Below are 16612 nucleotides of genomic sequence, written 5' to 3' on the forward strand. Positions count from 1 at the left end.
ATGTTGGTAGCTAACTTATGAGTACAGTATTTTTAGATGTAATTTTGCATGTATTGACGTGCGTGGCCTTCATGTGTGTACTTTTTATATACTCGGAATAAGTATGTTATGCTTTATATTTTTACGTTGATGTATAAGTATAATTAGTTAATGATTAACTAAAACTGTGTTTGTGTGGGAATAATTATGAATAAAATGAAAATGATAGATGAATAATTTTGCTCCACTCACTATTTCTTCATAAAACTACAATAGAGGAAGAACTTTTTCATAATGGATTTTTGTTTTTGTTTTATTTAAAATTTATCATGAGGAATCAATCAATGGAAATTGAAAAGAGATTTGGGATTGATTCCACCTTTGTCTGTCTATACATCGTTAGATTTTATTGTTTACTACTAAGTTAATCATAGCCAATGCATTACTTGTTCAACATTATTTAAGATATGATATAAAAACATATCTAACCAAAAGCACCAAAAAAAAAAGCCTATAGCACAAAAAGCTATAGGAGACTTTAAAACCAGAATAGTATTTATTAGCGTTTATAGGAGTTAACAAGAAGACTCCTAAATCAGTTCTGTAAACAAATATCAAACCAGATTATCACAAGCCATGAGTCTAATCTCATACCCCAACCTCATCGACTTCATCGTTCTAAAAGACATGGTCTACTCGTCTTTCTTGTTTTTCGGGATTCCAGAATCATGTTCTGCAAAAGTTCAGTTTTAGTTAATTAGTATTCTTCATAAAAATAAAATTGAAAACTTTCATCCCAAACTAAAAAGTACAGTATATATTACCATCGTGATCGTGATCTGAAGTCCACACGGAAAGATTATATTTCAGCATATTTATGATAATTTTCATCTCTTTGTCTTTTTGCTTGTCATCAAGGCCATCGAGTTCGGCGACTGCTTCGTCGTAAGCTTGTTTAGCTAATTTATATGCTCTGAATATTCAAATGATATTATATGATCACTATTATTACTTAGCTCTAAGAAAGTATGCATTTTCACATTAATAAGCAATAAAAGTATACATTATTTTCATGATAAATTTTCTAAACACCGCTCTTAATTAATTTATAAAGCAAAAGTTTAGTATATTATTACCTTTCAGTCGCATTAAGTATATCGTAACTGAACACAGAGAAGTTCAAAGCCAAACCGAGTCTAACAAGATTAGTGGGTGCTAAACTATTCTCTGCCATTTCCATTGCAACCTACAAAGTATACATACCATTGTTTTCCAAACTTACATATCGAAGAAATTAGACAAAAGTTAAGGATAACAAAACACGTTTGAGTGATGATGACCTTATATGCCTCAAGAGAATTGTCAGCAGTTTCTTTACGTTCAGCATCAGAACCAAACTCTGTCATGTATCGATAATAATCTCCTTTCCTACGTATACACCAAGAAACTTACAAATAGATAACAAAAAAAACAAAACAAAAAACAAAAAGTAGAAGAAGATCAAATGATGATGGTGATGGGATGTGACTTACATTCTGTGGAAAAAGATAATTGATTCCACATTGGTAGTTGATGGGATGAGATGAGCATCGATGAGAAACAAAATGTCATTACAAACATTGAAAAACTCATCTTTAACCATTTCTTGTTTTCCTTTGATCAATTTCACTTTCTGCTCGTTTCCTTTCAGGTCTTCCATTTCTCCAATGGTTGATATTACTTTCAATGAATGTCTCTTGGTCAACATCACCTCCTTGTACCCAGTTGTTAATAGGTCTATTTCCTCTTTGCTTAGCTCTATATCATACTCGCATACTTTTCTCATCGATTTTATCGTATCTACCACGACAATTTAAATTGAAAAAAAAAAAAAAATATCAATACTATTACTCTATTTAGTCACGGAAACATAACTAAACATGCTACGATATTTTTGTTCGTAAAGGACAAATATGTGAGAACATGTATACCATCATATCTTTCAGTTTGGCAGGCGAGCTTAGCCAAGTAAACGAGTTTTTCTCTTTCGTTCTCCATAACTTTGATCTCCTATTTCTCTTGGTCTTTGTTTCTTATGTGAATTAAGGGATGCTTTGATAAAAAAAAGATGTAATATATGGTTGGTGATAAAATATGGACTGTTGAATCCAATTATGTATAGTCGCAGATCTAGTTATACTAGAAAGAAAGAAAAAAAAAAAGATACAACTAAGTTTGTAATAAAGGAAAAAAAAATAAAGGAGATAGAAAGATATATTTTTGTTGTTGTAAAAAAAGCAATATATCTACATTTGTTTTACTAATTAAATTTAAATTTATTATATCTAGATATTTGTCTTTGTAAGAAAGATAAAGGAGGTATATTATCTGTAAAATGAACAATATTTCTTACATTTGTTTTGCTAATTAAAGATTAAAAATATGTAATATTTGTTTTCAATAAATGTAAATTGAAATATTTTAGAAAAAAATATATTAAGATAAAATGTAGATGAAATTAATCATTATTATGCTTCTATAGAAACAACATAATCAAAAAGAAGATTAGGCAAAAATAAAGGTAAGGTGGAGAAGTCCATATGCTAATGTACCTGCGCACGATAATATGGGCTTTTAAAAGCCCAAACTTATGACCCAATAGAAGAGATGAACAAAATCGTAATGCTTTTTCTCTGTGTGGTACCGTTTCAGTCTCCCTCACGGCCTAACGAGGGAACGACTCCTTTTTTTTTTTTTTTTTAATAAAAACAATATTTCTTAACCAAAATAATCGATGGGGCAAGTCGTCGGAAGTATCGTTATGTTTGGACCCATTCTTTAAATTTTGTTTAGTATAAGTTGCGTCATTCCTCCAAACTCTGATAAGATTTAATTTGTGGGGATAACACATGCATATATAACAAAATGGAGATATTTTCTTTTGTATGTTAACGTAACTTGTAACGACACGTACGTATAATCGAAAACAAGGGCAACATGTATTTAAACCTCATATATCGGCCTATATCGCTTACGTCCACTTTGTAATTTTCTTACAAGTTACAACCGTTTGGGTTTGTTTTGAATTAATAAGTTCGTGGAAATTGTGTGAAGAAATGATATGTGCCAAGTTTCATGAGTTTTTTGTTCGCAAGAAAGTGAAAGAGGAATCCTATAAAACAAAAAAAGCACTAACATTTAATTTTGTAAATTAAATGTATCTGATTCTTTTGTCCTCGTACAATAATGGAGTTCATATATATATATATATATATATATATATATATTAACTGGAACTTGATTTTCATTTCTTTAATCGAAATCGGAATTACAGTAATTTTACGTTGCTATCACTGATATCATTATTAATAAGTGTGGCTGTATAATGTATACTGCATAAACCATATAATATATAAATCTCCTAAAAGTACTTTATATTATTGCAATAATGAGTTGTAGTATTTTTATTTCTGTACCCAAAACAAAACTGACTGATTAGAGAGTGTTTTTGGTCCTTGAGGAGCATGTGACACGACATAAGGGACCATTACTTGGATATAGTCTCGACCAATTGATATATAACCACGTCATCAAAACAGCTGCTTGTGTGATGGGTGGGATCCATAGATATCTGACATCGACGGTTACCATTGAGTGGAGCCAAGGAGAGTGTCCATATGAGATTGGGTGGACTACATAGCAGGAGAGAGTTCGATGGTCGCCGTTACTTGCGGCTACCGGACGCAACAAACCGGACCTGATGCTTACCACTTATAATCCATCAGAATTTATTTCAAAATCTCTAACAAAAATTCAACACATAAATTTTGATAAATACTTTAAAAAATCTTGTAGTAAGATATATAGTAGAAAATATATATTTTTATTTTCTTTCTATATATGTGTTTAATCCAAATGATGATATGCACTTAGATTAGTTCGAATTCTGTAACAAAAAGGATTAGTTTGTATTTTAATATTCAAACTTTCAAAACGCTGATTGAGGCAGCATTTACCATAACCTAGAAAAATCGCATATCTTTCTGTTTATTTGTTTTTAATTAAAAAAAAAAAATTTCCTCACCAACTAATCATGTTTCCTCAATGCATTAAGATTATTATTCTACCATTATCATATTCATACGGAAAATAATATATTAAAAAGAAACTCCGTGTATTAGCCGCGGATTCATACTAATCCTAAATTCATAAAAAAAAAAAAAAAAAACACATAGAGTTGGAGGAATACATTAAAATTCTAGAAACGTAAGTATATGAATAAAAATATTATTTGGTTGAAAATTGAAAGTGAAGAAGGAATAATATAAAATTCGTACACACATCTTTTTCTATGTCTTTAAGAGTTAGCGAAAACACCATAGATTTTAGTCACATGTGTCTCTCTTGCATGTTGTGTCTTTAACCCGTCAATTTCAATTTCATCCGGCCTCCTCTCTCTTTCGTCTTCTATCCTCTGTGTTTCTTTTCTCTGTTTTAGTGGCTGTGGTCGTTTGTATTGGTCATACAGAAACAAGTAGGGAGATCTTTAACTCTGGCATACACATACGCGGATTCGGCGTTGGTCGGATCAAGAAGTGTTTCCTTTTTTCCCGGCGTCATTATTTCTTCTATAGTCATCGATTTGGTGCTCTCGCAACTTCCAATAGATTACGGCTAAGTCTTATTTTCCAGATAATGAAGATGTTACACTGCTTTGCTGGATTGATCAATAGGAAGAAACATAAGGTAACGTATCTAGTATTCTTGTTTTTTGGCGATTTTTTTTTTTTTTTTTTGCGTTGTTGAACTCGTTCTGTTTACTGAAACAGGGGAATTCAAAACCTCTGCCACCGAAAACACAAAGAATCCTTCAGATCAGGCTTGAGGAGCCAGTGAAGCCTCTGGAGAATGACGAGCCTAACATCTCAGGCTACGACAAGGACAGTCCTATCAAGCACGAGTCTTATGACGGCGAAGATGAACGCGACGACAAGGATTCAACAGACCGTGAGTTTCCTAAATTCGAAGATCAAGAACGAGTCAGAGCCGTTGAATCTCTTAAAAGCAAGGAGATTGTCAAGGAAGTTACAGATACTTCTGACAATGGTGATGATGATGCTGATGATGATGATGAAGGTGGACACGTTAGTGATCCAGGATTAGGCAGAGCCACGGCTTGGGTAGCTTCTCCTAAGCTTAAACGATCCTGCTCCACTCTCAGCAAGTTCAATGGCAGGTTCCAAGGTTCTGATCTCCATGACCTAAGAGAGACCGTTCCGGTTGGTAATGAATCAGTGAGGTCTCATAGAAGTGCAGATAGAGTGATGCTCAAGAAACACTCATCCATGCAGATACTTCCCTCTGGGAGCCGCCGGCTCTGGTGGAAACTGTTCCTATGGAGCCATAGGAACCTTCACAAACACCGTGTTTCGCTAAAGTCACAGCCTTTGAACAAGAACCATCAGTCTGGATACACCTCTGACTTTGCTGAGCACAACCAATCGAGCCATGATGAAGAATCTACAAACAATTGCGCTGAGTTCACCAACCAATCATCAAACTTATGGCCTCGTCATAATCAGTGGGTAGCCTTCTCTGCTGAATCCTCTTCGATGAAACGAGTGGACGAGTGGGTAAGAGGCCTCGATATCGAAGCCACAGTTCTTCTAGACAACGAGGATAAGGATGTCTTGGCCAGCTTCCCAACTTCTCCTAATACAGAGAGATCACCCTCACGAAATGTGGTTCAGTCCGGTAATGTCACGGAGGCTATAGTGCATGCAAACAGCCTAATCCAATCGCTGAGCAAATCCTCGAGCGTGGCTCACATCTCGAGCATAGGCTTGAAAGCGATCCCAAGCATCTCACATTTCACCAGCCTCAAGTCCATTGATCTATCAAACAACTTCATAGGTTAGACACTCTTGGTTACAAGTTTTTTGAAGTTTGTGTGCGTGTGTGATGATTACTTAACATTCTTCTGTTCATTGCAGTTCAAATTACCCCTGCATCGCTTCCAAAGGGACTCCACGCATTAAACCTGTCCAAGAACAAGATCAGTGTTATCGAGGGACTAAGAGATTTGTCACGCCTAAGAGTGCTCGATCTCAGTTACAATCGTATATCGCGCATAGGACAAGGTAAGATTGAAGTCATTAAGTAGAATCCATACAATGCTTGTTTGCTTCCTGTCTTAACCAAAAGGAGCTATTGATCAGGTTTATCAAACTGTACACTAATCAAGGAACTATACCTCGCCGGGAACAAGATCAGCAATGTAGAAGGCTTACACAGATTGCTGAAACTCATCGTTCTTGATCTTAGCTTCAACAAGATCGCCACCACCAAAGCAATAGGCCAGCTCGTTGCCAACTACAACTCTCTCGTCGCTCTGAACATTCTTGGAAACCCGATTCAGAACAATATCGGTGAGGACCAGTTGCGCAAGACTGTCTCTGGCCTTCTCCCTAAGCTAGTTTATCTAAACAAGCAGCTCATTAAGCCACAACGAGCCAGGGAAGTTCTCAAAGATAGTGTAGCGAGAGCTGCGTTTGGTGGCGGAGATTCTCTTCACCATCGACGCAAAAGAACATCCACCAAGAAAGCTGTGGGATCAGCCTCCCCTAGCGCTCACCACCGAGGCCATATTGGAAAGGGACGTGGATCCAAAAGCAGAAGAAGCCAACATCAGCTAAGGAAAACTTCAGCTGCAGAGACACCATCACATTGAACATCTCATTTTATTTTTTTATGTATGGAACTTATGAATTGGCCAATGCAAAGAGATCTCCACCATAGCAGCTCCCGATTCCATATCTTCACATTTGTATAGCTTAAACAGAGTCATCTCTATTCTTTGAAATACAACATCTGTTCTGTTTCTCTTGGGTGAATTTGTGTTTTCTAACGCTTATGTTTCCGGTTCGTTTCATTCTGTTTTACTCTCTTTAATTTGGTTCTGTTTCATTCTGTTTTACAAAGTGACAAATTTACCAGAAAGCTTTCCAACTTATTTCATAAACATCTTCTTCACAAATATGAATCATATTCTTTTCGTCGTATAATAAAAGTTATAGAACCAAAGTTATATAGTAAAAAAAAAAAAAAAAAAAAAAATCTAGATTCTGTAAAATGGGAACTCACGAAACCAGATAAAGAAATTTCACCGGCGGTCTTACGTCCCCGGCGGGATATATATTTTCATTCTCTTTCTCCTTTCTTCCCCGTATCACCAACACAAATTTCGAGGCTTTGATTGATTCCAAAAATTGTGAGGGCTTGGAACAAAAAATAAAAAAGTGGAGAGAAACACCTGTGTCTATGTTCTTCTTCTTCTTCTTCTTCAGATTGACTGTTGTCTTTTGGTCAAAGGCTTTTGGCAGATGAGAAGTCTCTGTTCACTGCTGCTTTCAACCTCTATCACTCGAGCCTCCCACTTCAACTGCGTTATCATCGCTCTCGCCTTTTCCACCAGAAGCGCCGTGTCACGGATGATCACCCATCCCTGCTTCCACCAAAGTTCTTTCATTAGAACCACTTCAAGAAACGATAATAATAATATTTCTTTCCAAAAGTATACAACTTTTGTACCTCTGGACGAAGTAATCTGTCAATCTCTGTGAATATAGCCATGAGCGAACATTGACTTCGGCGGCGCTGACCTGTCTGAAGCGACAAGAGATTGTCTGCGTGCACCAGATCATATGTTCTCGGGTAAGTCGGGAATGGCTCACACCTGAAGAAGAAAAAGAGATGTTCATCATGTTCAGAAACATTCATGACCAAATTTTGTTTTGTTGCTTCTAACAAAGACTTTTGAACTCACCAGTCGTGCAAAACTCCGACTAAGCCACGGTCAAGGATCATGGGGAGGTGGTTAGGTCCAGCTGTAGGGACCACGTTCATGACCCATACTGATTTCTTTGCTTCCAACAATGCGGCATTGAGACCACCGTATTGAGCATTCATATCCAATACGTTTCTGAGCATGTTGTAAGGCGGTGATGGATCTTCATCGCCTGGTCTCTTGGGATGATCAGAGAATATCAGAGGGGACAAGAGAGACCAGTATTCTCTTACTGTTATTTTCCAGTTCTCAGCATCCTCTCCAAGCACCTCAGGGTGAAGACCTGAACAAACCAACCCCAAGAGTCAAAAACTGCAGATAAAATATGGATTCAGAAGCAATTGTGTAACTAAAGGAGAGACTAACCATATAGTGAAAGTTCAGTCTTGTTCATGTTAGATCGGCTAGGCCATCTTGTCCTGCCTTCAATGGGAATCCACCTCCGGCTACGTGTTCCACCAATACACATCTGAAGTGGCCTGTAATAAGGAGACTCAACGTCGTGCCCTTTGGTACACACAGAAGGCCCCACCCCAGGTTTCCTGTTTATAGGAAAAGCATCCGTATTTAGAAGACGATAAAATAGCCATATATGTAATGTAATCCATATGCAGATTCTGTAACGTCACTGACCGGGAACTATAACATTTGGTTTTGATTGTCTTTCTCCAGACAACTGTCTCGTCTTGCTGAGGTAAAATAGTCCAACAGATGCTTTCAGCAAAATCATGAATAAAGTTCCATCTTTTAAGATTCTCTTTGCTACGTGCGTTTGTGAGCGGAGATGTCCAAACAAAGTAACCTCCGGGTTTAAGAACCCTGTCGACTTCCACAAGGAGAAGACCATCTGCAAAGCATATTAACATCACTGTAACGCTAGATTCTTGGGTAAAGGAAATGAGAAAAAATTGTTGGGTGTTCATCAAATCGTTACCTTTCTGGTCCCAATCAATGCCACATCTTAAGCAATGCAACATATCAAAGGAAAGAGAAGGATACGGCAATTGCTTTGATATAAAAGAACCAATCATTGCAGGGAGACCCCTTTCGAGGGTTAGCTGAACTTGGCTACCCGAGGCTTCGTAATTTGCTATGCACATGGTTAAAAGTTGTTTGGAGAGTAGATGTGCCCCAAAGCTACCATAACCACATCCAATATCCAAGATAGTTCTCACCTGAAACGACAACATTAAGAAGAAAATAGCAAATAAGAAACTGATCTGATAAAGATAAAGATAAAGATAAACTCTTTCAGTTGTGTGACTTACACCAGCTTCTATGAAATTATCATTTTTAATCCCAATCATTTGAGCAATCTGATGGGAATAATCTTCAACCTCATCAGACATAAGAGATGCTGAACGAAAAGATATCTGATCATCTTCCATCATCATCATTCTGTAAAAAGGCCAAAAAAAAGACAACGAAGCTCAGCAATGGAACAAGTCAAACTTAAGCAAAGAGAGAGACCCAAAGAAGCAACAAACCATCACCTCTTGGTTATACTACCAGAAGAGACAACTTCTTGAGCAGTAATCTTAACATTAGCTAACCAGATGACATCTTTACCAGTGGGCCACCTAAGAGGAACACGATATTTCACCGGTGGCAAAACCAAACATTCTTGCTTCGATCCAGGGCCACAAAAGCGATCAATCTCATCACCGTTAGAGTAACCAAGTGCAAGATTCTCAGAAGCATTAAAGCAAGGAACAAAATTCTCAGAATCATCAATATTACAATAATCCAAGTCCTTCCAGCGATTAGGACCAAGAGAAATCTCCTCAATATCCAACAAGTCAGAAACAAGCTGCTCCTGTAACCTCCTATAGTTGTGATATACATGACCTCTGGAAGAAGTGGAAATAGTAAGAGTCCACCAGAAAGATCCAGCAAGAGCAAAAACAACAATAAGAACCAAACTGATCTTAAGAAACATGAGCATCAATCTGTGTCTGGTCCTTGCAGTATAAGGATCAGCAGCAGGGAAAGCGTTATCGCCGCCGTGCTTGTTGTGGTTACTAGTAAAGAGGAAAGCAAAAGGAAACCTCAAGGTTAAGTGGGGGGAATCTGCTGTAGTAGAACGACCACGAATCAAATCATCTTTATCAGTTTTGTCTTTCATTTGAGAGTCTCTTAGATCATCACTGCTATCAGAAACTCGTACTCCAGAGATGCCACGCTGTAGTGGCATCGACATTTTCTTTTCTCTTTAGCTATAAATCTAAGATCCCTGTAAAAAAAACAAAACAAACTGAAAAAATTAAAAGCTTTAGGAATAAATAAGATTGAGCTGAGATTGTAATAAACGATCTTGAGATCACGGGTTTCGAATTTGAAACAAAAAAAAAAAAGATTCAAACTTTACATAAACAGATCCACGAATTATGAGCAAAGTATTGAGAACACATGGAATCAGAATCAGGTCGAGGAATCCAAAGTAAGTCGATATTAGATAAGATCAAAGCAACATAGAAATCGAAATCGAAGGACAACCCAGAAAAATTGGAGAAAAAACCCGACCAACACCCATAGATTAATCCAGAAATCAAGGGGAAGAAACACCCAATCAAGAGAAAAAAAAAGAACAGAGTAAGAGAAAGAAAAAAAAAAAAAAAAAGAAACCTTTGTTTTGTTTTTTTCCTTATAGAGTAGTTGTTGTTCTTGGTGCGGAAGATACGCACTGTGTAATTTTACACAACGACCAGATTAAAAATCTCGTTTTTTTTTTCTTTTCCCTCAAGAAAAAAATTAATCCTCTAAATCAGATTGTCTTCTTTCGTGGCTTCTCTTCTCTTCTCTGCTCTGGGGTATGTATTTTTCTAAAAAGAGTTGAGAGAAGCTGGAGGAGAGAACAGTGGAAGGGAGGGAGAGAGAGTGAAGAAGAAGAAGCAGAGCGTCGTGGAGATTTTGTATGGATCCAAATCTCGACACAGCTCGTGGTGAGAGGAGAGAACTCAAACTTAATAAATTATAAAGAGAAAAAAAAAAAAAAAAACCCAAAAATTTGTTTATATGATGATGAATTAAAGAAACACTTCCGTTGGCAAGCTCGATTTCTATTATATCACCATTTTTTTTTTTTTTTTTTGTAAAAAATTTAAGAAAGAGAGAAAAATTAGAGGAATCTTTAAACTCTCTCTCGCCTTGAATAAAAGTATTTTTTTTATTTTTTTTGGGGGGGTTTAAAAATAATAATAAGTGTTGGTTTGTTTTGGGTGTGAGAGCGTATTTAAGGGAGCAAAGAAGAGAAGCTTCCCATGGGTAGATGTCTAATTAACTAGTACTACATAATCGTATTCATTCACGCTCTGTTTTCTTTCTATTTTTAAAATTTTCTTGACCTCTCTCTCTCTCTCTCTCCATGATGACAAATCTTGGCGGTGCATAAAAACAAATTGTATTTATTGACTCTTTTTAATCCCAATTTCGTCTCAAAAAAAAATATTAGAAGATGCTTAGCGGGATAACAACACTACTACTGTAGTTAACAAAAATAAACCAAAAAAATAAAAAATATAGAAGATGCTTCATAATTAATCGAGTACTGTTTTCTCTTATATGTTGGATTAAATCTATACTATTAAAATACAAGTCGTTATTGGACCGGTAGCTAAAAAAAAATACTACTACTTACTAGTAGTATGTGGTTAGTTAGGTCTCACTTTCTAAAGGTTATTTTTGTCGGTAGTTAATGATTTTTTTACGGCAACGATTTCTCTAAGATAGTAATTGTGTTTTATACCTTCATTGAATTTATAAACATCATAAACCGTAATATGTATGGTGTTTTAGATGCAGATCTGAATGTGTAAAATGTTTGACTTTGTATTCATCAAATTTGGAGTGTTTTTAAAGAACGACAAAACACATGAGATGTTCAATTCCATGACCATGAGAGAAAAAAAAAAAAAATGGTCGGTTTTAGGCCAAGTTCCTTTCAAAAGAAAACGAGTCCCCTTCTTGGCTTCTTTGGGTAAAAATAAATACGTGTTTTATACTATATGCTTAGAGCTCAGTATTTTCTCAAAGAAAACAAAATAATATGCATGTATTCGATTTGGTTAATAAATTTATCCTCTTATCCATAACAGAAACCTAATGTTTTCAGAAAAGATATCTATACAAAACTCACGATCATTTATTATCAAATGCATTATATTAGGAGACCAGTTGCCCACTTGTACACGCCAACCACGATAAGGTTAATATTGTGGCGATACGATGCAAAATTTTGTACTTTTCAAAATTTCCACTCACACCATCATATATTTTCCTAGATATTTTCTACTCTTTATAGTTTATCTTTTTCTTTCTTCTATATTTTGATCTTATTATATATACAAATTTTCATTTTCAGTGTTCTTCTATATTGTATTTTTTAAAAGATTATGAACCTGCATGTACGTTAGTAAAGTGGGAGAGGATGGTGATATTTTTGCAATTCTTCTTGTTAAACTATATTTGCAATTTTGTTAGTATATGTTTGTACTTATCACAAAGAAAGATACTACGGATGATTTGACATAACAACACAGAAAACAACGACGTGCGAATATATATATATAAGCAACGTTAAATATGAATGTTACCGTAAGAATGTAATATAATCAGCCACATTGGATACATAGTTTGGATGATCAATAATGTAACACAAAACTAGCCATGCTTTTGTACGAATATTCTATAGTTTAGCCTTTAGAATTTAGACGATAGAAAGTATTTCTCACAGCAACCCTCTCCGTTTGTCCCTAACCTTCATTTTAAACAGAAAATACAAACAAGAACCCCTAAAATAAATATTATTTCCCTTTATGCATAATAATTGTTTGACAAGTAAGAAGACAAATGATTATCTAAGTTTTTTTCCGTCGACGATGAAATATCAGTTAAATCCCATGATAGAGAACGGGATCAGGTTGTTTCACAAATTTCCAATATGCAAAGAGACACCACACACCAAGCATCCTTCAATATTTTATAATTTTATTGTGTTTGGGGAAATGTATGATTCTATACTAACAAAACAAACAAACGAAGAGATAAGTAATACTGACATTTGGGTAAAACGAGATGGTACATCAAAAGACTGAAAATTCTAAACATGCATGGTAAAACAAATCACGTGTGATGAAAAATTAAGTTATCGTATCACCCATTTAAAACTGAACCTGTTTATTCACACGTAAAAGAAAAACACAAGTAAATCCCATAGTTATAATCACTTTTTAGCTCATAAATGCGAATTAATCATTAAAGTTTCTTTATCAGCCAAAAAGATTAGAGGTTAACTAGTAGTAGTTACAGAATTTATGGCTTCCGTTGCCGTATTGCCTGTATCCTATGCCATCGTAGTGCGTACGAATTTGTTTGTAGTATATACTACTATTCTTTTTTTTTTTAACAACTTTTATTTCGTTTTAGAGAGATTATTTTTATGTTTTTATAAATTAAATAAAAAATCTTAATAATTGAAATTATTTAAACTTCTTAAATTACTATTAGTTCTAATCATAAAAAGGTGTTTAGTGTGAAAATATAGTGCATATATTAATTACTAAATATGTTATATATATATATATATTTTAAAAAAAATTGTATGAAAAATTAACTTCTGAAAATATCATTTTTTAAGAGCAAATGGAGTTAGTTAATTCAACAAAATGATGCATATGTGATTAAAATAATGATAAGTGATTATATCAAGACTGCAAAATAATTATATTCGTTCTTGCATTCTTATGTCTGAACAGAATTTATTGGATCAGTGCATCACCACTATATAATACTCCTATAAACTGATCAGAATTAAAAAAAAAAAAAAAATTGGTTTTTTTCCTTTTCTTTTTTGAGAACTGAAATAGTAGTAGATAAAACGGGGAGTTGTGGGTCCCACTTTGAAACGCGGTAATATGTCGGTGGCTCCATAAATCTGACGTGGCATAGGTGACGGTGTCTGTAAACGTACACCCGTATACAGGCGATTACGAGACTATGTTTGGTTACAAAGATAATAATAAAACGTGGATAAGTTTTTAGTGTTGCACGGTATTCGAGTTTTCTTGTGTTGTGGCGGACCGTGACAAAGGAAAACTTCACGGATCGTTTAATTTCTGGATCACATGTGATGTTTAACTATTTCCCAAATTTTCTTGATTCAACATTATTAAAAAAAAAAAAAAAAGCAAATGTTTTATGTTATATTTATTCCAAAATTTATGCACACAAACCAAAACAAAATATAGAATTGGAAATGTTTAGTTAACTCAAGACTTGAGATCTTTGGAAAAGTACAGATAAAATGCATTTACTTATATTACTACGTGAATTTGTATATATGCGACGTGCAATGTATCTTTTAGAATTTCTTTACCGACGAGTTGTTAGGCCATATTTATTGGGGGAACACCTCACCTGATCTTGGGCCTTAAAAAAATCAAATTTAGTGAACAGTGGCCCTAATATCAGATGAAACGATCTTAATTAAGATCAGTTCTCGCCCTGATCTTGTGCTGACGTGTCCGGTTGTTTAACTTATGCAATTTTTTTTTTTTCATTTCATTCCTTGTTTAATTTTCATTTTCTTCTTCTCTCTTTCCCGATACGCGATTTCCTGGAAACCACGAGAGAATTTTTTCCGGCATCGTCTTCTCCTCTGTCCGGCGATTGAAACACCGGGGCGACCGTCTCCTAGTCGTCTCCTCGTCTCCTCGTGTCGTCGTCTACTCCGGAGCCACCGATTATCGTCGTCTCCTCTGTCTCGCGAAGTGTAGACATCTCCTCTGCGTCGCGAAGCTGAAGATCTCGTCGTCATCTCCGTCTCCTCTGTGTCGTCGGCTAGGTAATCTCCTCTGTCTCGTCGTCTTCTCTGTTTCATTTGGTTTTAGGGTTTTGAATTTGGGGAAAGTTGGATTTAGGGTTTCGATTCGATTTAGGGTTTCGAATTTTGGGGAAAATTGATTTAGGGTTTCGATTAAAATTGATTTAGGGTTTCGGTATGGGGGATAATTGATTTTTCCCCCAAATTAAAATTGATTTAGGGTTTCGATTCGATTTAGGGTTTCGAATTTGGGGGAAAATTGATTTAGGGTTTCGATTCGATTTAGGGTTTCGAATTTGGGGGAAAATTGATTTAGGGTTTCGATTAGGTTTTGTTTAAGGTTTCGAATTTGGGGGAAAACTGAGTTAAGGGTTTCGGATTTGGGGAAAACTTGATTTAGGGTTTAGGGCGTTTGATTATAGCGTTTGTTTTATTGATCTTATTGCCTTTGATTATAGTGTTTGTTGTATTGTTACTAATCATTAATCGATTTTTGTTTGTTTATGAGGCATGTAGGTGAGGTTTAGCAGGGCGATTTAAATTGGAAACCCGCAAACAACATTCATCTAAAGTAAAAGGTTAGTACCACTCTCTAAAGTTAATTGAAAAGTATTGTTATTTTCATTGTCTTGGTTGAAAATTTATTGTGATGGTGATTGCGAGAGTGTATGTTGGTTGGTTTAAAAGTATTGTTATTTTCATTGTCTTGGTTGAAAATTTATTGTGATGGTGATTGTGAGAGTGTATGTTGGTTGTTTCATTGTGATGTTTGATAGTACAAAGTCATTACTTCTCTAAAACACTAAATGTCTATGTTGTGATGTTCTATGTTGGTTGTGATGTTCTATGTTGGTTGTTTCTTTGTGATGTTTGATAGTACAAAGTCATTACTTATCTAAAACACTTAAAGTCTTTTATTTACTGCTGATGTGACTGAAGTAGGTATAATTAAAATTCTCCAACAACACAAAACTTTTTATTTAATGATCTTCTTAATTTCTCTATATTAACCAATCTTATTTACTTCTTTCTTACCAATCTCTAAATCATCTTCTCTCGGAAATCATCTTTTTTCTTAAGACATAGCTACTTCTGTTCCTCATCTTGTTTCGGATATCATATTTTTTCTTAAGACATAGCTACTGCTCTTCCTCATCTTGTTTCGTAAATCATCTTTTTTCTTAAGACATAGCTACTTCTCTTCCTCATCTTCTTTCGTAAGACATTGCTACTTCTCTTCCTCGCCTTATTCCGTTTTCATTCACTACCTCCGTTTTAAAAAAAATTTCCTATGGAATCAAATAATAATCCTAATAGTCAGTCTCAATCCTACTTTAGTCTTCTAAACTTCCCCTACGACAGCTTTTCTCCAAATGTAAACCTTGGATCTCCTCAAATCCCTTCTTTTTGCTCGCAAACCAGTCCACAGCCGAGTCAACCTCATACTCAAAATGAAGAGACAGCAGAACAACGTAGGGAGAGAAGGATATGGTCCGCAAAGGATGACTTAGTATTAATAAGCGCCTGGTTAAACACATCGAAGGATGGGATTGTTGGGAATGATCAACCGTCTGGATCCTTCTGGAAGCGCATTGGTGATTACTATGCAACAAGCGATCATGTCCTTGGTGGTGGTGAACCAAGGCTCCGTGATCATTGTAGACAACGCTGGCAAAAAATAAGCAGGGAGGTCAGTAAGTTTTGTGGAGCATACGCAAAGGCAAAAAGTGAGAAAGCTAGTGGCATGAATGATGTGGATATTCTGCACAATGCTCACCAACTATACACGAAGCTGTACAAGAAGAAGTTTAGTTTAGAGTATGCTTGGAATGTGCTTCGCTATGAACAGAAATGGATTAATAATGAGCCTATGAACCCAACTCCAAAGACAACCACCTCTTCCAAAAGAAAAGCGGATGAGGAGGCTGCACCATCGTCAGGGTCTGTTGTGGGTGAGCAGGAGAGCAGGCCTGCTGGAATAAAGGCAA

At 35.6% G+C, this 16612-nt stretch overlaps 3 protein-coding genes across 4 annotated transcripts; 1 reads left to right on the forward strand and 2 right to left on the reverse strand.

Moving 5' to 3' along the window:
- Nucleotides 1-383: 383 nt before the first annotated feature.
- Nucleotides 384-2169, reverse strand: LOC104713503 (14-3-3-like protein GF14 epsilon). The gene is made up of 6 exons (XM_010430642.3): nucleotides 1950-2169; nucleotides 1512-1818; nucleotides 1320-1407; nucleotides 1116-1225; nucleotides 804-952; nucleotides 384-712 (listed from the first exon to the last, which is right to left on the reverse strand). The coding sequence occupies exons 1-6, from the start codon at nucleotides 2014-2016 to the stop codon at nucleotides 672-674; spliced, it is 762 nt and encodes a 253-aa protein (XP_010428944.1). The 5' UTR covers nucleotides 2017-2169; the 3' UTR covers nucleotides 384-671.
- Nucleotides 2170-3776: 1607 nt separating this feature from the next.
- On the forward strand, nucleotides 3777-6840 carry LOC104713504 (uncharacterized). The gene is made up of 4 exons (XM_010430643.3): nucleotides 3777-4704; nucleotides 4788-5871; nucleotides 5952-6098; nucleotides 6177-6840. The coding sequence occupies exons 1-4, from the start codon at nucleotides 4654-4656 to the stop codon at nucleotides 6686-6688; spliced, it is 1794 nt and encodes a 597-aa protein (XP_010428945.1). The 5' UTR covers nucleotides 3777-4653; the 3' UTR covers nucleotides 6689-6840.
- A 106-nt stretch (nucleotides 6841-6946) lies between these two features.
- Nucleotides 6947-11176, reverse strand: LOC104713505 (putative pectin methyltransferase QUA2). 2 transcript variants are annotated; one of them, XM_010430644.3, is made up of 9 exons: nucleotides 10430-11176; nucleotides 9298-10037; nucleotides 9073-9202; nucleotides 8739-8979; nucleotides 8438-8651; nucleotides 8171-8346; nucleotides 7784-8087; nucleotides 7549-7693; nucleotides 6947-7462 (listed from the first exon to the last, which is right to left on the reverse strand). In XM_010430644.3, exons 2-9 carry the CDS (start codon nucleotides 10002-10004, stop codon nucleotides 7301-7303), a joined length of 2079 nt encoding a protein of 692 aa, XP_010428946.2. In that variant the 5' UTR covers nucleotides 10005-10037; nucleotides 10430-11176; the 3' UTR covers nucleotides 6947-7300. The 2 variants fall into 2 exon arrangements, with proteins under 2 accessions (XP_010428946.2, XP_019085060.2); XM_019229515.2 differs by having other exon boundaries at nucleotides 10173-11010.
- Nucleotides 11177-16612: the final 5436 nt, after the last annotated feature.

Source organism: Camelina sativa, chromosome 9 (assembly GCF_030686135.1).
Source record: "Camelina sativa cultivar CO46 ecotype springtype chromosome 9, ASM3068613v1".
Lineage (NCBI taxonomy): Eukaryota > Viridiplantae > Streptophyta > Magnoliopsida > Brassicales > Brassicaceae > Camelina > Camelina sativa.

Excerpts from the sequence above, each read along its gene's own strand:
- LOC104713504 (XM_010430643.3), top strand. The coding sequence starts at position 4,654 with ATGAAGATGTTACACTGCTTTGCTGGATTGATCAATAGGAAGAAACAT. Across the intron at positions 4,705-4,787 it reads TCAATAGGAAGAAACATAAG|GGGAATTCAAAACCTCTGCC; the intron begins GTAACGTATCTA and ends TTACTGAAACAG. Across the intron at positions 6,099-6,176 it reads TATATCGCGCATAGGACAAG|GTTTATCAAACTGTACACTA; the intron begins GTAAGATTGAAG and ends GCTATTGATCAG.
- LOC104713505 (XM_010430644.3), bottom strand. The coding sequence starts at position 10,004 with ATGTCGATGCCACTACAGCGTGGCATCTCTGGAGTACGAGTTTCTGAT. Across the intron at positions 8,980-9,072 it reads ATAATTTCATAGAAGCTGGT|GTGAGAACTATCTTGGATAT; the intron begins GTAAGTCACACA and ends TTGTCGTTTCAG. Across the intron at positions 8,088-8,170 it reads GACTGAACTTTCACTATATG|GTCTTCACCCTGAGGTGCTT; the intron begins GTTAGTCTCTCC and ends TGGTTTGTTCAG.
- LOC104713503 (XM_010430642.3), bottom strand. The coding sequence starts at position 2,016 with ATGGAGAACGAAAGAGAAAAACTCGTTTACTTGGCTAAGCTCGCCTGC. Across the intron at positions 1,819-1,949 it reads CCAAACTGAAAGATATGATG|ATACGATAAAATCGATGAGA; the intron begins GTATACATGTTC and ends TTGTCGTGGTAG. Across the intron at positions 1,226-1,319 it reads ATTCTCTTGAGGCATATAAG|GTTGCAATGGAAATGGCAGA; the intron begins GTCATCATCACT and ends TATACTTTGTAG.